Source organism: Engraulis encrasicolus, chromosome 20 (assembly GCF_034702125.1).
Source record: "Engraulis encrasicolus isolate BLACKSEA-1 chromosome 20, IST_EnEncr_1.0, whole genome shotgun sequence".
Lineage (NCBI taxonomy): Eukaryota > Metazoa > Chordata > Actinopteri > Clupeiformes > Engraulidae > Engraulis > Engraulis encrasicolus.
The window spans coordinates 5,414,570-5,440,186 of record NC_085876.1 but is presented as its reverse complement, the minus strand read 5'-3'; the positions used below and the strand labels follow the sequence as shown (position 1 = coordinate 5,440,186).

Sequence of the window (25,617 nt, the reverse complement as noted above, 5' to 3'; positions counted from 1 at the left end):
CTCCAGGCCACTTTATTAGAATAGTGTGAAAAAGTTGATTTATTTCCATAATTCCATCAATAATGTTAAACTGTCATGTATTATAGATTCATGGCCCAGTTTTTTAACTATTCCAATCATTCAATTGTTTGCTTTTACTTATTTTGGCCTTCCAGCTCAAAAAAACATGAATTGGTGAATTCGCAGCATTAGAATATTGTGATAAAATCACAATTTTCTTCAGCAAAATTCAGGTCACGTCAAATCAGTTGAAATTTGGTACTATCTACATATCCTGCAACATTCAATACTTGGTTGGTGCTCTCTCTGTCTTAATAACTGTCATGATGTGTTTAACATTGAAGTCAATGGCAGAAACGGTACATGGGAGTTATGGAAGCCCAGATATCCTTGATGCTTTGCTGTCAGCTGTTCTTGTTTGTTGACCTGGTGACCCACACTTCACTCTTCAATATACCCTGTAGATTTCCATGCCACGTTTTGGCGCTAATTCACCAGTTTAATTCTAAATCACCAGAAATGAAACCCCATTGAAAATGAATGGGGTTTTATTTCTGGTAAGTTAGAATTAAACTGGTGAGTTAACACTAACGCGTGGCATGGAAATCTACAGGGTATATTGAATAGTGAAGTGTGGGTCACCAGGTCAACAAACAAGAACAGCTGACAGCAAAGCATCAAGGATAGCTGGGCTTCCATAACTCCCATGTACTGTTTCTGCCATTGACTTCAATGTTAAACACATCATGGCAGTTATTAAGACAGAGAGAGTCCTAACCAAGTATTGAACATTGCATGTTATGTAGATAGTACCAAATTTCAACTGATTTGATGTGACCTGAATTTTGCTGAAGAAAATTGTGATTTTATCACAATATTCTAATGATGCGAATTCCCCAATTCATGGGTTTTTTGAGCTGGAAGCCCAAAATATGCAAAAATAAACAATTGAATGATTGGAATAGTTAAAAAACTGGACCATGAATCTATAATCCATGACAGTTTAACATTATTGATGGAATTATGGAAATAAATCAACTTTTTCATGCTATTCTAATAAAGTGGCCGGGAGCTGTATACACACACACACACACACACACACACACACACACACACACACACACACAGTAAAGACAGTAAAGAAACTAATGAGTATAAAAGTATTTTATCTGCAATTTGTGTATTTGCACATTTTCTATACTAGTAGTCCTACTTTGTTAATTTTCTTATGTAAATGTCATTATAATTTCTCGTGTGTGCGTGCGTGTGCGTGTGTGTACCTGTGTGCATGTCTGCGTGTGTGTGTGTGTGTGTGTGTGTGTGTGTGTGTGTGTGTGTGTGTGTGTGTGTGTGTGTGTGTGTGTGTGTGTGTGTGTGTGTGTGTGTGTGTGTGTGTTTGTCCTTGGCTGCAGCTGGGCATTAAGATGCATAAGTTGGGGGAACGCTGCGAGCTGCTGCAAGAGGGGGGCGGGGCCACGGACCCGGACATCGACAAGCGCATGGACTTCCACTTCAACAACATCCTGGACGTGGTGTCAGAGTGGAGGAAGGACAAGTCCCAACACCAAGACGCCCCTCTCGGAGGTACACATGGCCTTATGATAATGGTGTGCGTGTGCGTGTGCGTGTGCGTGCACTCGAGTGGAGGAAGGACAAGTCCCAGCACCAGGACACTCCTCGAGGAGGTACTCATGGCCTAATGATAATGGTGTGTGTGTGTGTGTTGGGGATATCAGATTCAGAACGTGCCGTTTGTGTCATTACTAAGGCGTGGTGGTAATTATATGTCTCGACATGTGGTAGGACGGCCACCCATACTAAGAGACACGTATGATAACAGCTTGATGTGGAAGCAGTCAGTTGAAAACAATAATTTTCACCACAATAAGTACTGCTTAACTTAAGCCCGGAATCCCCGAATATCTCGATGCGCAGGGATGTGGTTTAGTCTTTGTGGGGAGAGACCAGTAAAGGACTTGATGTCATCACCTTTAACTGATCTGTTTTCAAGTACAAACTCCACCTATGGTAATACAGCTTCAATGTAGACATCCAACAAGAGTTTCATTTCATAGTTTCTTTTCTTTCTTTTTTCTCTCTTTTGTGGACTCTCCGTCTCTCTCTCTCTTTCTCTCTCTCTCTCTCTCTCTCTCTCTCTCTCTCTCTCTCTCTCTCTCACTCCTCATCACGCCCCACTTTTCCCATCATCCCTCTTTATCTCTCTCTCTCTCTCTCTCTCTCTCTCTCTCTCTCTCTCTCTCTCTCTCTCTCTCTCTCTCTCTCTCTCTCTCTCTCTCTCTCTCTCTCTATCTACCTATCTACAAACCCCAACTCCGATGAAGTTGGGACGTTTGGTAAACAATGAATAAAATCAAAATGCTATCATTTTCAAAACATTCAATCTATTCATTAGATGGAGAATAGTGAAAAGACAACATATTAAGTGTTAAAACTGAGAAAAAAATATTGTTTTGGGGGACATATGTACTCATTTCTAATTTGATAAATCCAACACGTCTCAAAAGAGTTGGGACGGGGACAATAAATGGCAGCAAATGTCGAGGAAGACTAAAAGCAAAACAAAAGACAACACTTAACAGTTAAATACATTAACCGATGAGATGATTTTATATAAAAAACAGTGTTAATTCCTATCTTGGACATGATTTCACCAGCTTAAATGGTGGGTGTATTCCTTGTCATGTTTTGCAATGTTTTCCTTTCTGTAGTGCTTACAGTGTGACAGGTCTTGACCAAAAACCCACCATTGTATCACCTGCTGGTCCTTATGATGGAGCCAAACTGTTAAAACATAGTAGAGAATGCAACCCTTCAAAATATAATGCATGAGTGGCTTTTCATGCTGTTTAAAACCCATTTATACCATTCAGCACTGTATTTAACTCTACAGATGAGTGAGAACATCTTAACCAATGCACTACTGCACCTGCATGCCATCATGGAGGCTGACTTTTGAAGCTAGCACTAACACAAGTTGGATGGTCCATTTTTACTGTAGCACAGGATGTGCAATGCTCTATTATTGTCAAAAAGAATGGACTTCTACAACTTCTGCTGACTTCTGTAAGCAAAGGACAGTTTCCCATGTCTTCTGGGTCTATTTCAAGTGAGCTCAGGTGCTTAGGAGAATGTTACACCCCTGTATCATTTTCATGCATTAAGCATTCTTAATATGGTCAATTTTCAATAGCTCTAATTCCTGGAGTGCTAGAGTGAGACATACAGCCAATATATATTCCATGATGTCATGAACCTATACAATGATTAACAAAAATATGTCTTATATACACTCAATCGTGGTAAATCAAAGGGAATTCAAAAATATATGTAATAACTATGGTAATTATTCCCTTTGCATCTTTAATTCTGAGTGACTCAGCCTCTCTGTGATGATCTTATACCTGGACACCTATATTGTCCGTCAGTACAATTCATTTTGAAATGTTCTTCTTTGTTGTTTTATCTTATTTGGATGTTTACTAAATTTCACTGATCCCCGTCCCAACTCTTTTGAGACGTGTTGGATTTATCAAATTAGAAATGAGTACATATGTCCCCCAAAACAATATTTTTTCTCGGTTTTAACACTTAATATGTTGTCTTTTCACTATTCTCCATATAATGAATAGATTGAATGTTTTGAAAATGATAGCATTTTGATTTTATTCACTGTTTACCAAACGTCCCAACTTCATCGGAGTTGGGGTTTGTATCTCTCTCACACACACACATGCTCATATGTCTGTCGTTGTTGTGTTGTCTCCAGAGAAGATCCAGGAGGAGTATAAGGGCTTCCTGCAGGAGTCTGGTTTCCACTTCAGCCAGCTGGAGGAGAAGGTGCTGCAGTTCCACCTCAGCAACCTGGAGTACGCCTGTGGCAGCACCCTGGACCAGGTGGGCCAAGAACACACACACTCTCTCTCTCTCTCTCTCTCTCTCTCTGTCTCTCTCTCTCTCTCTCTCTCTCTCTCTCTCTCTCTCTCTCTCTCTCTCTCTCTCTCTCTCTCTCTCTCTCTCTCTCTCTCTCTCTCTCTCTCTCTCTCTCTCTCTCTCTTTCTGGAGTAAGCCTGCGGAAGCACCTTGCATCAGGTGGGGGAAGAACACACCCTCTCTCTCTCTCTCTCTCTCTCTCTCTCTCTCTCTCTCTCTCTCTCTCTCTCTCTCTCTCTCTCTCTCTCTCTCTCTCTGGGCCATATGTGGGACACTTTTTGACTTTCTCTCTTATTCACTTTCTGACTCTCCCTCTCTCACTCTCTGTCTGTATCTGCCTCTGCCCTTTTCTCTCCCTCTGCACCAGGTGTGAGCTTGTGTCTGGCTCGTTTTGTCTCTCACTCTGTGGTCTTGATATGCCTCTCTCTGTTACTCTCTGAGTGTTGAATATCATGGAGCTCTCTCTGTATGTACAATGCGCACCAATGACACCAATACATGTTTGCTGAATGAAATTGAATCCTCACCTTACCACACCTCACCTGGAAAACCACCTGAAAGTTTAAGTGGATGTGCATGCGCTTCAAGCAGGCAATCATGTTGTTTGGCATCCTGGCAACAGGACAGCCAGGCTGTTTTTGTTGACATGGTTTCATTAGCACAGAATGGTGATGTACAAACCATCTACTGCAGGACTGAGCTGCTACAAGTCGAGTGACTCATTTCTAAATAAAGAAGGAACAAATATCACGCTGCTGCTAGACACAGTAGGAAGACGCAATAAGATGGAAACATTGCCAGATTGTCTTCGGTTGAAAATATAGATGTCTAGCAGTGTTGTAGACCATATTTGAGGCAGGGGGAACAGACCCCCGCCCGCCTCTGTGCATCTGTGAGCTGGTCATTTGAATAAAGACTGCAAAATTGTGGGCTTGATGGAAAAGGGACAAAAAAAAATATTCAGTTGGAAATACAGTGGTCCGGAAGTGTTGCAGACAAGTGTGCCTTCTACATTTAGATATCCTGTTTCTTTGTCAGGCACCTGGCCAGTTTGGGGGGATATGCATACACACACACTTTATAATAATACCTGTAATAATAATGTGGTATTTTTATAGCACAATTCACGCCAGATGCAGTTCATAATGCTTCAGTAGTGTGACAAAACGCACTGCAGGACACGTGTGGTGTAGATTTGGGTTTGGAGGTGGTGGGAACACAAATTTGACAAATAATTGGGGTTCCTGTTGGGGAGAGTTCAAGATCCATCCGGCATGAAGATGGTTACATGACATCAATTTCACCTTTACTCAGTTTATCACAGTTCCATATACTGATGGCTATGTAATAACGTGACTGCTCCGTTTTGTGTGGCAGGTGTCTGCGCGCTCGTGGGACCATAACGAGTTCTTCGCCCAGTTCTCAGGGGACCACACGCTGCTGTCTGACGGCTACTCTTCTGTCCTCCACAAGCTGGCCGAGGGCCTGGACATCCACCTCAACTCACCGGTCAGGCTATTTGCATTTCATTGTTCTGTCTGCTGATCTCTTTCACTTTCGTTTCAGGGCGTAACTCACATCCTTCGTGTGTTTCATATATGGAATTCAAAGTAGTGGGAGCGGTATCAGATATCCATGGTGGCATTCATTCATTCATTCATTCATTCATTCATTCATTCCAGTGTTTCCCACAGAAATTTTGGAAACTATGGGGGCAGCCGGGATTTTTTTTTTCCGGGGGTGGGGGCGGGGGGGGGGGGGGGGGGGGGGGGGGGGGGGGGGTCTTTTCACGGGCCTTTTTTGGGGGGGGGGGGTGATTCACGCAGTGTAAATGCAAAATGGCAAAACAATGAGTACAGTATGACATTGGCGCATAGAGAAACTATAAGCCTACGCCTACATTTCAGCCATTTACATAATACACATGCAGGGGTCTATGTAATGAAAAAAATAATAAAACAAAATAGGAGCAGAGATAAGAATTTAAGATTGCTGTGAAATTGTTAACGCATAAACAAAAAGGGTCTAAGAGGGTAGGCTATGCCTTTTCTCCACACACACATAGGCGTACACATTCTACATGAGGGGTGCTGGTCACAGGGCCAGTTTTTCAAAATTCCTCCCATTAAAAGGGCTGAACAACATATTACACATTTATGTCTATATTCACATTCATTACACATTCATTTCTATATGCAGCCCGATATCTCCTCTGCCTTGTCAATGAAGGCCTGTCACCTAACTCATTACAACTGTAAAACAAAGCCTGGAGTGTTAGTAAACTCATCCCAACTGTCCCTTCTCGGAATTTTTTTTTCATTGCTCCCAAACCCAAGTTAACTACAACAACTTGACAAGGCTTTTGATCCCTCTCTCTTTCAAGCACTTGTGGTTTTCTCTATAGGATGTATTTACTCCAGGAGGAAAATGCGAAGGAAATCGTAATTGAAATTGCTGTTAAACAAACACGGAAATCGTTTAAAAAAAAAAAAAAATTTTTTAAGTTAAAAAAAAAAAAAAAAGGTTTTTTTTTTTTTTTTAACATTTTCGGAAACTATGGCGGCCAAATTTAAACTATGGCGGGCCGCCATAGTTTCCTCAATGTATGGGAAACACTGCATTCATTCATTCATTGTCATTTAGCAGATTCCTTCCTCCAGGGATCATAAATACATTTGCCAGCGAACTCAAAATTGAAAAAACTACAATATTTTTTTCTGTTGATAGCAAATTAATAACAACAATAAAGCAACCATAATTGTATCACTAAAAAAATAAGTAGCGCTAGTGCAAGCAGTTTATAATGATAATGGAACTAATCAGTATAGAAATGTACACTACCGGTCAAAAGTTTGGGGTCACCACACTTTCCTCCCACAATGCTTCTTTCTGACAGTTAAGCTTATTCCTTTCCAATGTCAGTTCTGGTATAAAATCAGTGTATAGTGTTATTGTTCCCTGAAATTAATGCATGCAACAAAGCAATTTGATATTGGAAAAATTAACTGTTGAATGGATTTACTTGTATAGACAATGCATAGAATAGATAAATATAGTGTCTCATGTTAGAGTTGTGCCTTTCTCTTTCACTTCATACCCCTGCCCCCTCCTCACAGGTCCAGATGGTCGACTACTCAGGAGACAGTGTAAAAGTCACCACTACTGCTGGGTCTCAGTGGACCGCTCACAAGGTGAGAGAAACGAAAGCTGAAAGTACTAGAGAGAAGCCCCTCTACCCCCTCCCTACCCCATTTCCTCCTTCATGTGAAATGGACGATATGAAACGATGTGGTGGTGATAGAGGTGCACCTGTGGTTTACCCAGTGGTCATAAAATGGTCAAATCACACACACACACACACACACACACACACACACACGCACGCACACACACACACACACACACACACACGCACGCACACACGCACAGAAACTGTAGAGATAGGCGTTGTGTGGCTGTATTTTTCCTACAAGTCACAGAGAATGTTTAAGAAGAATGGGTGTCGAACAAAGTGTTGTGAAAGACCATGCATGCATACCAAGTGACCCAGTATTTACAGTGAACTTGTGGTTGGGGATTCACAGAAAACGATATACACAGTTTGTGCTTGTGTGCGAAAGTCTGTATGTGTGAAACTAATGCAAGTCCCCAACGACCCCAGTTAACCCAGGCAGAGACCTCACTCTCTTAGAGTAAGTTTACATTAATCTGTTTCTATATTGTTTGTGTCGCGGATGCACTGTGTGTCCATTTACAGTAAAATGGTGGAAATCTGGAAAACGACTTGCTCACGCATGCATTCGAGCTCATGCATGCATTCGAATACAATTATGATTTAGCGTTGAGAAACGAGGATCCGCAGGGCTGAGCTCTAGCTACTCATCCTGGATGGACAACATCACTATGACGTGCTCTTCCCTGATTCGCTGGGCTGGTATTGTTGGTCATGTGACTTGAGTGCTGGGAAGATAAGCAAACTGCTTCACTTCAGCAATTCTTATTGAGAGGACAGAAACTTTGTTTGTAAACGAAAGTAGTTTGCAAGACGCAGACATGACGAAATGATGAACTGAATTCATGTAAACGGAGGCTTAGCCACCTCACAGAAGGGAGTAATCTGAGGTCTTTACCTCACGCTTAAGGGCTCTGCATACTTCACGTGCGCATTTTGTCGCGTGTGGCGCGAGAACCATTAATGACGTCATCACTTGCGACAGACTATTCATACTTCAGAAGGCTTTCGCTCGCATTGTCGGAAGTGCCCTCTGCTGTTCATGAGAGAAACGGCAGTTTCTTTCGCAACTCGCAGCGTGAGTTCTACGGATGTATAAAATAGAAAGCCAAACACGGCTGCTGTAGGGCTACTGAACGTCTGACTTGTGACTTACCACATTGAAACATATATTTTTAGTTTTAGCCTACATTGCCAGATCATTCCAAGACCATGTGAGAGCATTGTTCTGGCGGCAGAATTTTTAAATATATCGCCGAACACAACGTGCTTCTGAACAAAGTAAACAATTGTTTCACTGAACAACATTTAAGAGAGAAGATAAAATAACTCTCTATGACATTTTATTATCCTTAAAATGGTGCAGGATCCATTCTGTAGTAGCCTACAGTAGTTGTAGCCTCTCTTCGCAACTCCTGCTTTGTCTGCCTACCTGCATGGTCGCTGGTGGCGCACGACATGTTACAAAAAATGTGGGGTGCACGACGTCGCGACACGGCATCTCGCGCCACGGCGTGTGACGTCATTTTGGGTCACGTGACGGCGCGAGTGAGGTCGCGAGTGAGGTCGCGAGTGAAGTATGAAGGAGACTTACACCAGTCACGCCAAGTATGAATCCCCCTTTACAGTCAGGTTGGTGTAGTTCAGGATGTTTGTGTTGGTTTTCTAAGAAGTGCAAAGCACAGAGAATACATACGAAATGTGAAAATGACCTAAAGGGGAATTCAAAGTCACCTATCTGTAGGCTCCAGTATTGACAAAACCACACTGCAGGCTAACAACCGGCCACGGGTGTGGTGGGTGCAAAGTGTTGCAGACAAACCTCTTACTGCAGCTGGGGTCGCCGGCGACCCTATTCACTTGCTGAAAATGGTTAACTACATCATAAGAACATTGCTATGACATTACAGAGAGCCATAATGCTGCGCTAAGGGGTTAATGAAAGCATGACCATTTCCTGTTGCAGTGCTATTTTCGGGGGTTTCAGTGGTCTGCCTGGTCTGATGAGCTTCTTTGCATGCAGATTGCATTCTCACAGAAAATGCTGGAAGCGGGCTTGCCTTTTGGGACAGAGATGAGCAGTTTTATTTTTGATATCTCTATCTCTAAATTAAAAACAAAGTACTATTGAGAAAACAAAGCTAAAAGAAATAATGGAAAAAATCCATCCACCCAGTCAGAAGTTATGGGCCAAACAATTCAGCCATCTTGGATTCAGCCATCTTGAAATGTGTTGTAACTCTGCGTTTTGGGGATATACTAAATAACATACATGGTATTTTAAGTTGGCTATGGAACACTGCATACTTTTGAAAATCAACATGGGTCTGAGTGGGATTTGAACTCACAACCTCCATATCTCTAATCCAGCACCTTTGCCATTGATACTAAATGACATACATGGTATTTGAAGTTGGCAAAGGAACACTGCATATGATATAATTTTGAAAATCAACATGGGTCCGAGGGGGATTCGAACTCCCAACCTCCATATCTCTAATCCAGCACCATTGCCATTGAGCCAAGCAGCTGGCTGTCATAAATATCCCAGCAAGACAATATGTATGGAATAGCGGACGACGAGGTGTCCCGATATCAAGGGAAATAATGGACGAGGCGGAGCGTTCTAAACAGCCCGACGGCGCAGCCGAAGGGCTGTTCGCTTCGCCAAGTCCATTTTCCCTTGATATCGGGACACCTCGAAGGCCGCTATTCCGCTTATCACCCGGTTACCAGCATTTAAGTATTAATTTATTAATATGTTGATCTAAGGCTTCGTGAGAAAGTAGATTCACCACTGCGCTTGGTACGTTGCTATGGGCACCACTTCCTAATCTAGTGAGACGCGCCTCTATCGGAGGCATGTTAGGACGCGCGCAGAATGTTGGGGTGACTTGACAACCAAATGCGATAGAATTGACGACTGGGTTTTTGACTTGACAACCAGATGCGATAGAATTGGTAACGGGGTCTTGACTAGACAACCAGATGCGATAGAACTAACGACGCGGTCTTCACTAGACAACCAGATGCGAAAGAACTAGTAACGGCACTTCGCCAGAAAGTTAGAAAAGAAGCAACTTGGACGCCCGCACGCCCGCATGACATCATAGGTGTCCTGCTACTGGGGAATAAAGGACACCTGCTCAGCCAATCAGAAGACGTTCCGTCTGCTCACTGGGTGATAACAGATTGATTGAAGAGCTGAACAATAGACTTCTAGAACTGTAGTGCAGCTGCTCGTTAAGAATAGAATGTTGAGAGAAAGTGACAGTTATGATGGAATCCTTTATTGGCAGCACCTGTTGTGCAGTTAGTATGGTACTCTAAGGCAGAATGCAGAATCAATAACAGTTTCTAGCTCTTAAGATTATCGTTGTGCCAATTCTTTTTAGCTTTTTTACATGTCCTGTGCACAGATTGAAGTCATGAATGTGATCTCTCTCTAACAGTCTTTGAAAGAAATGTATAGTATAGGTTAAACGGTTCAGTCACAAATGGACTTCTGGTGGAACATGCGCTGACCTCTTGAAAAAGGCACTTCAAAAGTCAATGGGAAAAGCAATGGGGCCAGCCCTGTCGTTTTTACACACCTGCCATTTAAAAAGTAATGGGAGTTCGGACATGAAACTTTCACAGTTTGGGCACATCTCATAGAGCTGGCTAACAACGTGTGAACTTCTAGGTGAAAGTGTTGATGTTTTATGACAGAAAAAGCCTCCTACACTCTGATCTGTAGAGTGGCAGAACCTTGGTTCATGAAGGTTCTATCATTGTTTTCAATGGGGACGCAAACTTGCACAAAATCGCCAAAAATGGGAAAACGACAAGAGACACGGACACGCTATAGCAGAACAAATGATCTCCAAGCCGAGCCGGTCGTTTTAGTGTTTGAACGGTGTCTCTATCTCGAAAGGCCTAGGAGGAGATCCATTTTCTATTTTTACTGCCCTGCACAAGAAAGCAACAAAGCAAGCAAGCAAGCATAATATTAAACGTACTTAAAGATTACTAGAATTGGGACTTGCTCTGCAAGCCCGCTTAATAATAATAAACTGTACTTGGGGATTACTAGAATCGGGCTTTGCTCTGCAAGCCCGCTTAACACTAGAACTACCACGTAGAGGTCAATTGACCTTTTTACCTAAAATACCCACAAGAGGGTCATTTGACCCTGTGGACCCCCTGCGGACACTCCTTTTGTTGTGGAAATGTGGCTGTTAGCAGCTCACAGCTGTCACTTGAGTCACAGAGTCGCTTGAGCCTGTGTGGGGAAGGGGACCCCAAGGCAAGCTTTTAGTATTGAGGTAGGTTATGCGTGTTTTTGCATGTGTGTGTGTGTGTGTGCGTGTGTGCCCATATGGTGGATTTATAAACATATGGTGGATTTTTATGCAGTGAATCATCAGGATCAACGAGAACATTTATTGTTAAAAAAAATACAAAACAAAACATATTTACAATGAATGCAAAAGCAACTGTTTTCCCAGTTTTCATGTGGAAGGTTGTTGCAGAAGTAACTTATTTTTGTGTGCCAAAAGTAGAAGAAACAAAATTACAAAGAAAAAAAGCATATTTACAAAGAATGCAAATGAGTGAAATACATTTGAGCAGTCACTAACAATTCTGGCACTGCCATTGCTCCTTTCGGCATTTCCCACATGTGTATTTGTAACAGTTATCACAGCGCACTGTTGCACGATTGTCCTTGCATTTGATTTTAGCCTGACACTTGGCTCTTTGTCCGAGTTGTGGTGTGGAGGGTTGTTGTCGAAGCAATTGCTCCTTTTGGGCCTTTTTCATACCCACGTGGGAGTGAGCCAACTCTCTTGCCAGTTCAAACAGGAAATCCACCCGTCTTTCCTTTCTCCCGGTGCATAATTGATAGAGCACGTGGGCATTCAGTGCTGCAATGTCTATCATGTTGTAGAACACTGCTACTGGCCAGCGCCTTGTTCCTGCGCGGACAGTGTATTCCCGCACCATCTGGTCCATGATATCGACGCCGCACTTTGTTGTGTTGTAGAGTGTGATGGTGTTTGGCTTCTTTTTGGTGGTTTCATGTGTCTGAATCGTGCTGTGCATGCTGCTGAGAACATACACAGTCTTTTTCCGCTTGGGCGCATACACAGTCAGTGTGGCACCAGTGGATGAAAATACCTGGGTGGTAAATTCATTGCGGTGCATCTGTCGAGTTGACGGTGGGATTTCTTGACGAATCCTGTTGACTGTGCCGAGGATGGTTGAATTCCGGCTAAGTAGTCGTTTTGCAAGTGACAGTGATGTAAAGAAATTGTCTGTGGTAACATTTCTGCCCTTGTCCAAGAATGGTTCCATCAGCCTCATGACTACACTCTCAGACACTCTCTCCCCACGAGGCTGAGTGGGGTCCTTGCCAAGATATGGGAGGATGTTGCAGACGTATTTGGTTTTCAAGTCACACGCCACCCAAAACTTGATACCAAACTTGTCTGGTGTAGTTGCAATGTACTGTAGGAAACAGCAGCGAGTCTTGCACGGGAAAAGTTGTTTGTCAATGGTGATGTGTTGACCAGGGATGTAGGATGTGATGCAGTTGGTGACAAACAATCCCCATATGTTTGAAATTGCAGCAAACCTATCAGTCTGTACTCGCTCGCTGCGGGTGTCTCTGTCATCAAAGCGCAGGTGATGCATGATGTTTTGGAAACGGCCTCGGGACATGGTTTCGATGATGTGTGGGCTTCCCAGGTTTTTCGACCAGCAGTCGGGCAGTGATGGCACCTTGAAGATTCCCCTCATGATGGTGATGGAAATAAATGCCATTAGTTCAGGCATGCCCATGAACCAATCCACATGCTCAGTTTGCTTCGCATGTTGAATTGTACAGTCTCGAATGATGCCAAGCATGTCCAGAGTGATGAAACAAAGGAAGCTCTGAAGGCGACTTGTAATTGACCTCCTGGCCTTAGCTGTTGGCTCTCCATCTGCGCTGTATGGCGATGGTGGGGTGAAATGTGGACCCGTTCCCACCTGTTCTTCATGCCATACTGTGCCATCTTTTGCAGTCTCTGTCACATCAGTCGTCAGCCGAGCTCTCTTTGTTGGTTGGGGAGCACTCTCCTCATCTGTAGCGTGAAAAAATGTAATTATGAGCAATGGGAAATTGAAATGATATCGCAAATGCAAGATTAGAAGCTAATCACTGCAAAAATGGTTTATTTTTCTAGTTTCAAGTAATGTAGTAAAAATCACCTTGGAACTAGTATTTTTCAACTAGAAGTAAAAACCTTAAATTAGACTATTTTTACTTGTTTTAAGAAATTTGCCGATGGGGCAAGCATTTTCTTTACTAGGTTAGCAATATTTGCTAGCCAAATTTGCTCGGCAAAATTTGCTAGACAAACAACATTTGCTTGAAATGAGTAAATCAAGCTAGTAAAAAATCTTAGCTAGTAAAAAAGCTTGCCCCATTGGCAAATGTCTTAAAACATGTCAAAATAGTCTAGTTTTTCAGTTCTTATTTCTAGTAAAAATACTAGTTCTGAGGTGATTTACTCCCTCACTAAAATGAAATGTAAAATGGGAAATAATATGAAATGAAATATTACCTGAAGACAACTGAGACAGCTCCGAGTCTGAATCCACCTTGAGATTGATGTCTTCTCCATCCGATTCGCAAGGGTCAGCTCCATCCAGGATCATTTCCAATGCCTGTTGAGTGCTGTATCTCTGCACCTTCGTTCCTTGGAGAGGAGCTCCTTTCACCACAAAATTGTAGTGTTAATTTAGTTTATAGTGTTAATTTGCTTTCGGTCGACTGACCTTACGAAGGGAGCTTGGCAAATTAAAGATCACAGAGAATCTAAGAGGGCAAGCCTTTTTTATTTATCACAGAATTTCCAGAAATATAAATTCATAGCTTCAAAATATACTCTACTTTGGTCATATTAGAAAATATTCATGAAAAGATCACAGTTGGCAATAAGCAGCATAGTTGCAATGCCTACTCTGGATACCATCCTACACAGTGTGCTTTACAGAAATTTCAAAACTAGTTTTTATGTTCTGAAACTTACCTATTGGGGTCATGTCTTCACTGTGTTCCATTATAGAATACTCTGTTTCCCTTTTCATGTCCAGGGCTTCTTCTTTCATGTACGATGTGTCATGCTCTTCCCCCTCTGGTCTGTACAAATACTCCGGGAAGAAATCATACAGGTCTTCTTCTTTAATCACCTTCTGAGATATTGCCGGTTGTGATTGAGTTGATGGCTGAATTGTAGTGCTCCCATGACTACTAAATTGAATGACATGAGACTTTTCCTCTTCTTTAATTTCAAGTGACAAAGATGGTTCTTCTTTGCAAATTGCTGTCATAGTACCACAATCTTTCTTGTCTGCAGACATGACATGAGACTTCTCTCCTTTAATTGCATGTGACAAAAATGGTTCTTCTTTGCAAATTGCTGTCATAGTACCACAATCTTTCGTGTCAGCAGACACATGCTCTGGTAGAAAGTCATAGATTTCCTCTTCCTTTATGGCATCCATATTCATTGCGAGTTGTGATGAGTGTCTATGAAGATTCTCATTCATGCAGGTTCTGAGCAGTCAAAGGATCAGAGTTTTAGCCAGCTGAAGTGCCTTTTGCAGATTACCCTTTTTAACCAAATCTTCTACAGTTCTGACCTAATGGGAGGTAGCCAGGAGATTTATCCCTGGGCCACTAGTAGAGGTGGAGCTGTAGACCACTCCCCTCTTTAGTTGACAAAAGGGTGTCACCCACACGGCCGTAAAGTATACCCCCGCAGGGGGTGGGGGGGGGGACTAGAACTAGGGGGGGGACTAGAACTACCACGGAGGGGTCAATTGACCTTTTTACCTAAAAGACCCACAAGAGGGTCATTTTACCCTTTGGACCCCCTGCGGACACTCCTTTTGTTGTGGAAATGTGGCTGTTAGCAGCTCACAGCTGTCACTTGAGACACGGAGTGTTTTTGTGTTTGTGTGTGTGTGTGCGTGTGCGTGTGCGTGTGTGTCCGTGTCCGTGTCCGTGTCCGCAGCCCCGCCGACAGGGGGGGACTAAAGGGCTTTTTGTCCCGGGCCCTGGGAATTCTGGAATAGAGGGGGGCCCATAACTGGGCCCCCATGACGTTGGGCTCAATTATGATACGTTCACTTCAAAATGTGTTGTTTTTTAGGGTAGAAAAGTGCTTTATTTGCATTCAAACAATTACTTATAGATGTTTGTCTTCATTGCCCTTGAAAAAACGGCCAATAACCCCCTATCACCCCTATTCCAAAATGGATTGGTCTTTCTAGAAAAAAAGACGACAGCATTCGATAAGTGGTCAGTGTGCGCGAGCCAGTTAGTAAACATGCACAAGTCAGGAGCGCAGAAAAAGAAGGGAAAACGAAAAAGAGAAGAAGAAGTCAAAAGGCTGAGGGGTTCTCTGGCTAAATATTTCAGGAAAGACTGGAATGATGTCGCAGGCACCAGTAGAAGCAGCTGTGCAGCAGATCCAGGTAAGACACAGCAAACTTTTTCCAGCCCCGTCGTCAAGTAGCCTAACATTGGCACAGGAGGCCGTGAGCAAGTCACACGGGATTCAGTATCAGAGAGACAGGGGGTATCGAATAATTTGATTACCACAACGGCTTAATAACAATGTGTTTCATGCGCCTTTGTAATTGAATCTATGAATATGCGCATTACTCTGCAATTATGTGTCCAAATCAAAAGTTTCAGGCAGGTAGCCAATCAGGCTGAATTGATATGAGAATCATCCCCGGTCAGCTGAATTACAGCCGGTGTAACTCGACTCTGGTTTAAACTTATTTGGTTTAAAATAAGCCAGTGGCATGTCAACGTGTGAAATTGACATTTAGATAGCCTAGAATTGAATGTAACGGATGGGTTATAACGGTGTCGTTTTGGGGTAATCTGTAACTTTCGGTTCTGATTGCGGTGAACTTCACACTCGCAAGATGAATGTGCTCCGCCTTGTTCCCCTCTCTGGAAGTTCAGCGGACATACACGCGTCCTTGTCCTTGACATGATTCTCCTTGGTCAAGTGAAAATGGTCGATGTGATGAAAAATCTGCTATTCATGAGCTTAAGTAATAGGCTACAATAGCGTGGGTTTCATTGTGATAGCATTTTGAAAACCATAACTCCACTCAGTCCATATCCGTAAGGTTGTAAATAAGTTTTTGTTTATCCGTTATAAATGGGCTTGTCATCCCGACGTGGTGTGTTTTGGAGCTGCACAAGGGAATTACGTGGTTGTGGTTGGGCGTTTGACTATTTTGTGTAGGGACCGTCAGGGATGAGGGGGTGGGGGGCTTTTTTGGTGTTGGGAGGGGGGGCCCATTGAGAAAATGTTGTCCCGGGCCCAGCCAAACCTGTCAGCGGCCCTGCGTGTGCGTGTGCGTGTGCGTGTGTGTGTGTGTGTGTGTGTGCGCGTGTGTGCGTGTGTGCGTGTGCGTGTGCGTGTGCGTGTGCGTGTGCGCTTCAGCTTCCTCGTCAGCCCAGCTCGTCAGCTGTTGTGGAGCAGCAGTAATTCGGCATGTAAAAGTCCGCACGGCTGCGGTCAGCAAAAAATAGTCCCAACAATCCCAACTGCCAAGACGGCAATTAGGAGACTTTTTTTTGTTATGTGTACTCGGTATAAACAAGCGTGCATCGCGAGTCAATTAGGAGTAAAAAAAATGTTTCTCAAATCATGTGTAGTGGGTGGTGCTACGCGTTTACATTGACTCTCGCTAACTTAGCTACATTTCGCCTTCCAGAGGGAGTCTAAAACAAAGACAGCCACTGATGTGAAAAATAGGACCAATTTCCTCCTTACTAAACCTAGGACAGGGATTTTAACAGTACTGAGCCCCAAAATAGTGACATACCCCTTTTACTATGAGCTGCAAACGCTTCTATGTTGTGGCCTAATGTATGTCACCATGGCAATGAAATTATGTGTTGCTATACACTGTGTGCAGAATTATTAGGCAAACATGTTTTTTGACCATTTTGTCTTTTTTATGCATATTTTCCAACAGCAATCTATATGAACATGAAAACCTATTGGATTTAAGCATTCCAGGTCATGCATATTTGTTTAATAAGATGGGGCTGTGGTCGAAGGTGCCCAACACCTTATATCAGGTGTGCATAATTATTAGGCAACTTTGTTTTCTTCTGGGAAAATGGGCCACAAAATAGATCTAACAAACTCTGAAATCTCTATAAACAATTTTGAAGTGTTCTAGAGGGATGTGGCTGTCTTGAAATTTGCAAGATGTTGGTCACATTCGCACAGAACTATCAGATGCACCGTTACAAAGTCATCAGTCTCATAAGAAATGTCACTGCAAAACATTGGGAAGAATTTAACGTGAAACTACAAAAAAATTAGTACCATGTAGTCCTATCATATTCCAGTGTCCAGAAAATCAGGGTATTGAGCGTTCAGAGACATGGCCAAGGGAAGAAGGGATGACACCAGACAACCATTCAACAAGTTAATTAAGTCAAACCGGGGGCAAAAATACCTGGGGACAAAGTTTTCAAAGGTTTTATGGACTTGGGAAAGTGACTCTTGACAGACAGGGTGGATGAACCCATTGCTGGATCTTTTAGAGGGAGAAAATTGCATCTTTTACGAAGCAAATGGTATTTATGCAGTAATCTGCTGGTATTTGAGTGGAACTCAGCAACTGATCTGAGTGTGCACATTTCTGATCTAGCCATAGGCTCACCAACCTGGTCCATTAACAGTCACTTTCACTAGTTCATAAAGCCATTAAAAAAACTGTCTAAAGATTTTTCTTGACCCAGTCTTGACTTAAGTTACTTGTTGAGTGGTCTTCAGGTTTCAGCCTGTTTTACCTTGGCCATGTCTCTGAGTGCTGAATACAATGTTCTTGTGGACACTCGATGTAGGTTTCAGTTCTGGAATATACCAGCACTGCAGGGTAATAGTTTTGTGGTAGTTTCATCTTCAATTCTTCTCAATCTGGCAGTTACTTTGTGAGCACATGTCATGTGACACTGATGGCTTGAAACGGTTCATTAGATGGATGTGACCAATATTTCAAGACGGCCACACCCCTCTAGAAGACTTCAAAATTGTTTATAGTCTTTACAGAGTTTGTTAGATCTCTTTTGTGGCTCATTTTCCCAGAGGAAAACAAAGTTGCCTAATAATTATGCACACTAATTTTGCCCTGATATAGGGTATTGGGCTCCTTCGATCACACTGTCTCTTTTTATACCAATATGCATGACCTGGAATGCTTAAATCCAATAGGTGTTCATGTCCATAAAGGGTGGTGGCGGACAATATGCATAAAATGGACGATATTGTCAAAAAACTTGTTTGCCTAATAATTCTGCACACAGTGTAGTCACATTGATGCGTTTATGGACCAGCTTTTGTTGCCAAGAAGTCGTTGAGGCTATTGCTTTTTTTTTGGTAACTGTCTACATGCTGTCTATGCTGTAGTTGTGATCTTCTGTACCTTTTCCAACAAAGAAATGTCAATTGCCCTCCTTTGTTATTACATTTCAAAAAATGAAGACATGTTCAGTCAGCAGAAGTCAACATTGTTTTGCCAGTTGTGTAATGACGTTATGGTTAAGAGACAGGTGTGTGTGTGTGTGCGCGCATTACCAGTTGTGTAACATTGTCATGAATAGGTGTCTGTGTGTGTGATTATTGCCAGTTGTGTCATAACCTCATTATTAAAAGGCAGATGCCTGTGCATGTGTGTTTGCTTTGGCAGTTGTGTAATGACGTTATTATTAATAGTTCAGTGTGTGTGTGTGTGTGTGTGTGTGTGTGTGTGTGTGTGTGTGTGTTGGCAGGTGCTGGTGACTGCTCCCCTGGCTCTCCTCCAGAGGGGGGTGATCCAGTTCTGCCCTGCGCTGCCAGAGAGGAAGCTGAAGGCCATCCACAGCCTGGGGGCCGGCGTCATAGAGAAGGTCCATTACCTCACTTCATGCCAATCATGCTTAAGCGCCTCATTTCAGATCCTAACATTCATTACCAATGATGCTTAAGCACGTCACTTCAGTTTTTTATGGTGTGGTGTTGACATGGGCATAGACTTCAATTTTCTGTGAGCCTTGGAAAAAACAACCAAAATGCTGGAAATGATCAGGCATCCAATGAGATGACATGATGTTGACATGCTATGAAGGTAATACAGTTGAAGTAGTGCTAGAAGAGGCCGTTTCAGAAGCCGATGTCATAGAGTAGAAGAAACTGCAGTTGGAGTATTTTCGAGACGGTTCACATCTCCACTGAAACAAAATCTTTTATTTTGAAGATACACAAAAGTACTTTGTGTTGCACATGTGTAGGAGACAATGAAGTTTTATTATCTCATCTTGCATTGAAAAGAGCCAAGCAATCGTATCCATAAGGAGCTCGTCCACAGGATAGCAGGAAGTCCCATTCATTACCTCCGCCAAGGAGGTAATATTTTCGGTTGCGTTGGGTTTGTCTGTTTGTCTGTCTGTCTCTCTTTTTGTCTGTCTGTCAGCAGGATAACAAAAAAAATTGCAAACTGATTTGGCTGAAACTTTGTGGAGTTGTTAGTAATGACCCAAGGAGCACGGACCGGAACCAGGACCTTTTTGAAAAAAATGTCACCATTGCTGGCCTATAAATCTAGACGCCCCTAGTGACCAGAACTTGAATTGCGGGAACTTATGGTGTAACACAGTTAAATGTTCTATCAAGCAGCTTCCTTGGTGGAGGTCTGCGCTCTCTGGGTGCTTCTAGTTTTAATGTGTTATGGCACCATACTTTCAAACCAAATGGAAAAGCGATCCCCTCGTGAGCTGGGTTGGTGCCAAAAGCCACAACGCCAACCTCGTCATATAAAATGCTGTACCAAATGGATGGGGAATTTCGAGTGGGTATGGTGCAGTAAAATTCTTAGGTGATCTGAGAATGCGGTCACCAAACTGTTGCTACTGTGTTGCTTCGAAAAAGCTTTAGGCTACCAGAAAAGGACTAGTTTTTGATAAAGGTCCAAATGTTCCAAAGACGAAAGAGCAAACATACACATTTAGTATTTTTCTTGTGAATTAATTGGCAAGCAACTTAAGGTATTGAAGAGTTTTGCTTTTGACTTCTCCATTCTATGTGTCACAGATTGGTCTGCAGTTCCCATACAGGTTTTGGGATCGGAAGGTACAAGGCGCTGACTACTTTGGCCATGTGCCTCCATCGCCTGAGAGCAGGGGGATGTTTAGCGTCTTCTACGACATGGACCCAAAGGTGAGAACAATATGCAGGACCATATTAAGCCAATGTGGTGCCCCTGGGCACTATACATCACAGGTTCCCCCCTATACAATAAATAAGTGAAAGTGAAAAGCCCATTGGGAAACTCCAACTCCCATTGTCATTGTGACACAGCACTCCACAGCACACAAGTGAACACTGCACACTGCACACAACGAAATTGCATTTATGCCTCACCCGTGCAAGTATTAGTAAATATTAGTAAAGCTTGTGCCATATTGTGCCCCTAAACTGGTTGAAATTGGTTGATGTCCCTGGGCACTGTGCTGCTGGCCCTATATTCTGGCCATACAATGTGTCAATGCATGGTGGCAAAGGTACAGTATGTTTATGACCAGGCCTCAACATGACGCCAAAGGTATATGACCAGACCTCAATATACGGTATGAAGTGAAGTGCTCCTCTCTAGTGGTGCGTCATGAGGCATAAGAACAGGTTTGCCTAGACCTAAACCTCCTCCTAAACATAGCTCTTACTAAAACACGTTAGTCTTAGTGGTGGCGTTTTGCATCCCTAAATCAGGCAGTGGGGCATACATCTGCCTTTTGTGTCCTAATGTAAAGCCGAGGGGGGAAGCCTTCATACATGTATGTTTAGACCGGGCAAAATGTTGTACACTGACGAGTTGAGTGGGAGACTATGAAGCAACCTCGCATTTACTTTGTTACAACATGATAAATGTTTGACAACTACAGTAGTAGGTCAGAGCAGGTTTTTGCCCTTCTCCAAACCCATCCTATCTCAGAACATCCAGATAAACAGGTACCTATCCAACAGGTTTTCCATTTATATCAAATCCTTTCTTTTTTTAGATTTATTCAACTAGATTTTCTTGATTCTCTAAACAGTGAAGGTGAATAGTCAGACTGCACTTCTGCTCGTACCTACTTCAGTATATTAGTGAAAAACTGATTTGAAACCATTTTCAGTCTAGTTTCTATGTCTGATGAAACCTTAACTGGCACAGCTCTGAACTGGAAAAGAGAAGTGAAAGATGTTCCTGGATGACTTGGTGTCTGTGTCTGTGTCTCTGTGTGCCTGTGTACATAGTAGGAATTGGAAATGGCACAACCTACGAAAGTGATTAAATGTTTTCTAGCATAAAAAGCGGATTTTACCGCTTAGTAGCTGATGAAATTTACCATTTATTTGTCAAACGCTCAAGTTGATTGTAATTTACTGTGCAGGGTAAACAGAGTGTGCTGATGTCCGTGATTACTGGAGAGGCTCTGGCCACCGTGCGAGACCTGGAGGACAAAGAGGTGGCCGACATGTGCCTGAGAGTCCTCCGACAGCTGTTCCCAGATCAGGTAAAGATCTCCGCTCTGGAATACATTCTAGATTAGAACAATGTAGAAATTCCTCAGTGTACTCTATGGTAGTCGGGGAACTGTTTACTGACCAGGTAAAGACCTACATTGTATGCTCCAGAATACATTCTAGAGAAATGTTAGAATTCCACATATTTTTAAACAGAGGAGAAAAAAAAACCTGTATTTGTGTGTGTACAGGGCGTAAAAGTGGTCCATGTTCAAGGCGGTGCAATGTGTTCATTATGAAGTTCTTCTGTTGTGAAGCGCTGATATACAGTACATCATTTGTACTTTTGTGAAATCAGTGAAATGTCTAAAATGCCCTTGTTGCCAAACCTACCTAGGAGGTCCCAGACTACCAGAAGTTCTTTGTTACACACTGGAGTAAGGACGCTTGGGCTCAGATGTCATACAGCTTTGTGAAGACGGGGGGCAGTGGCGAGGCCTACGATGTCATAGCGGAGGATATCCAGGGCAAGGTGTTCTTTGCCGGAGAGGTGAGACCTTCGTAACATGATGATGTCATGAGAAGCATCACACCAAAACATCACACCAATGAGAAACATCACACCAATGAGCTGTCTCACCGTTTACATTGTAAATACATCACACTTGGTGAGACACTTTTATCCAAAGTGATTTACAGTTATTTGGGTACAGTAAACCTGGCTCTCACCAGATCGGTGTAGTTCCACACAGCCCTGTGAGCCCCACACAGAGCTGGGTTGGATTAGTTTTCAGAAGGCGTGGCTTAAGTGCTAGCTACACGGGAATGTTTTTCTGTGCCAATGACAACGTTCCCCTGGCCTAACCATATGAAATCAAATCAAAACGGCGTTCTGGGTTGCCCAAAACTTGTTTTTTCCAGAACGGGTTCCAGGGTGAGAAAATCGACGAACGCAGTAGTTTGCGTTGCCATTGTTCCAGGCGAAACGGATTTGTTTATATCTGCGTCACAGCCACATGGCCAAAAACAGTGAGGTATCTTCACCATGACCACTAGCTTTGCGCACAACATTCCATGCACAATGGTATCATCAAACAACTGTTTGTGTGGACTGTGGAGACTCTTTCATTTCTACCACGGTCAATATTTTACGTTTCAAACTGTGTGGGTCACTCGTGTTCAAAATACCCAGTCCATAGGCCTATTTTAATGGGGCCGTGTAGGTTAGGCTTTCTGACCAAAAAACCCTGACAAACACGAAGCATAGCTTCATATTATATTTTAACAGCGCACCCAAACAGTTATCAGCAATGTCTTTAGAGACTAGTTGAAACACACATAATGGGCAAAAAGAGGAGGAGCGGTGAGCGCGCAGCAGCCTCCACAGGGGAGGGAGAAAAACCTGCCCGATATTGGTCTTCAACACCTTAGTTTAAACTTCTCAAATAACAAAAGCAGTATAACATAAAGTGTAGAACATAATCAACAGATGCCTAAATGGCAATGATTCGCTACTCTAGTCACTCCACAAGCTACACGAGGACATGCGCAAAGCTGGTAGCCTATTTTTCCACGTAGCACTCACTTTAGCATAATGAAAAATAACAACTATGCATGCTGGTTTTGAAAATAAGTCGGCTAGCAGCAAATGCTAGTACACATGTTGGGATAAGAAATTCCTCTAGTAACTTGACATGCATCCAAAACATCATACTTAACTCATGAAAGACATGACTTACATAAACTTCGTGAGTGCCAACCTGTTATGTAGACTGTAAACTCGATTGTTCTAATGTCTTCCAAAATATTCCAGAAGTTGCAGCATGCATGCTTATTCTTGAGCAACTTTGTCACGAGGTATGGTGCTAAGCAGCATGATTAAGCACAGTCTGTTGTTTTATCTAACTTGTCTCTGTGGCATCTAGTAATGTTCAAATATGCAGTTTGCACATTCTGATATTCTGAACCTGCGTACGCGCTTGCGGAGAATAAACCGCATAATAATGTATTTCGCTTTTTACAAAGGGGGGGAAATGAGATCTTCAGCTTTTAAACAAGCCATGGCATGTGTCTGTAGATCTAAAACAAAACATGCTGTGTATGTTTTTAAAAAAAAAAACTTTCTGGCACTGTCACAGAGACTGGTGTAATGTCCCTGCGTGACAGGTCATTTGCATGACAGAGTATGGGCGATCACGGCCATTAGCGAATACTTTGTTCTCAACAACTTCACATTAAAAAATGTGTATTCTGAAGCAAGCCTGTCGTTGTCATCAGGACCTGATTTTTTCACTGAAACATGCTGTATGGTTGCAACACAATTGCAACTCGGATTTAAAAAAACCCGCGTTGCGGTGTCATCTGGCCAAGGCCTTAGTCTACCATCTGCTCATCCTTGCCACCAATGAAAATCCTTCAAAACTGTTCTCTGTTCCTCTTTTAAAGAATCGATATATAGTGGAGTCTACCTTGCAATTGGCTCTCCACTCCTCAATTTCTATCGCCGCCATTTCTATCTGAAACTATTAGCTCCGTAGCAGGAATGGAAAATTGCACCAACAGCTCCCTAACCACTACGGTACCTAGCTCACCTCACCTCACCTGTCCAACATGATTCACACTGGTGAATTATTCATTGTGGTCAGTAGGCCTCATGCTGTTGTGGAAAATGGGTGCATGTTGGGTCACCCCCCAGGAGTGTGCTGCTGTGGTCAATCCTCATTTCAATACTCTCCAGCCTGGTCCTGTTGTGGCCTAGCGGTGGGGCACTGGGTTGCTACGACGGTGACCCGGGTTCGATTCCGACCTGGGTCATTTGCCGATCCCCTCCATCTCTCTCTTGCTTCTTTTCACCATCTCCAACTGTCCTGTCAAATAAAGGGAAAAAAACAGCCCTTAAAAAAAATATTTTAAAAAAAAACCTCTCCAGCTAGTAGTTGGGTTTTATGATTGACTTACATCCTAACATATACAGTCTTGTGTACACAAAAAAAATCAGAAAAGGAAAAGAGTTTTGCAGTACATTAGATTCATGATCACATTCTTTTTACCACTTTTTAGCTTTTCTGCCGTTTTACAGACATTAAACAAACACACGGTGTCTTTACATTTCCACTATTTTTGAACACAATGGATGTGATTTGGTCAGAAACTAGAAAACCAGCACTGTTATTTAAGCTAATGTTTATCACAAAACCCTTCCTGATATGACTTGTTTTTCCCTTGCATTTGTCATGGTCATTGTCAAGGTTATCTTGACACTGAAGGTCAGTGTAACAAGAGCTGCCTGAATTAGATTCTCCTTGAGTGCCTTGGCACAACTTCCTCTTGAATCATTCAGAAGTGCTTTGCAAAAATAACATCTCCACTTCTCCTATAGTATTTATACCAGGCAGTGTGCGAATTATCTGTTCAAAGCCATGATGCATGAATCAAGCTCTCAGAACATGGATGATTGTAGTGCTTTTAGATTAGGCTGTCCGAAAAGACATACACACACACACACACACACACACACACACACACACACACACACACACACACACACACACACACACACACACACACACACAGACGTTGTGTGGAACGTGTTTCCATCATTATTTGGGAAAAATTATATTTGTATTCTACAATGCACTATGGCTTCTGGTGTTACACTTTCTTAATCGTCAATTGTGTGTGTGTGTGTGCGTGCGTGCATGTGCGCGTGCATGCATGTGTTTATAATATTCCATACTTAACATGTAATTAATACATGTTCAATATTGTACCTGCATTTTATTAATTCATTCTCTGTAAAAATTGAAGCAAAATATTGTGTTTTTTAATTGCCAAGTTTTCGGTCTCAAATACCTTTCCCAGACCCTTAGCAGACATTTT

At 42.6% G+C, this 25,617-nt stretch overlaps 1 protein-coding gene across 1 annotated transcript in view; it reads left to right on the top strand.

Annotated features, from left to right (window-relative positions):
• LOC134436134 (lysine-specific histone demethylase 2) overlaps positions 1 to 25,617 on the top strand; it is a 34,328-nt gene that overhangs the window by 8,275 nt on the left and 436 nt on the right. The window contains exons 13-20 of the mRNA XM_063185183.1: positions 1,413 to 1,584; positions 3,788 to 3,915; positions 5,329 to 5,460; positions 7,068 to 7,142; positions 19,029 to 19,145; positions 20,326 to 20,451; positions 21,666 to 21,788; positions 22,136 to 22,288. Coding sequence (XP_063041253.1) covers positions 1,413 to 1,584; positions 3,788 to 3,915; positions 5,329 to 5,460; positions 7,068 to 7,142; positions 19,029 to 19,145; positions 20,326 to 20,451; positions 21,666 to 21,788; positions 22,136 to 22,288 — 1,026 coding nt within the window. The remainder of the gene's footprint in view (positions 1 to 1,412; positions 1,585 to 3,787; positions 3,916 to 5,328; positions 5,461 to 7,067; positions 7,143 to 19,028; positions 19,146 to 20,325; positions 20,452 to 21,665; positions 21,789 to 22,135; positions 22,289 to 25,617) is intronic.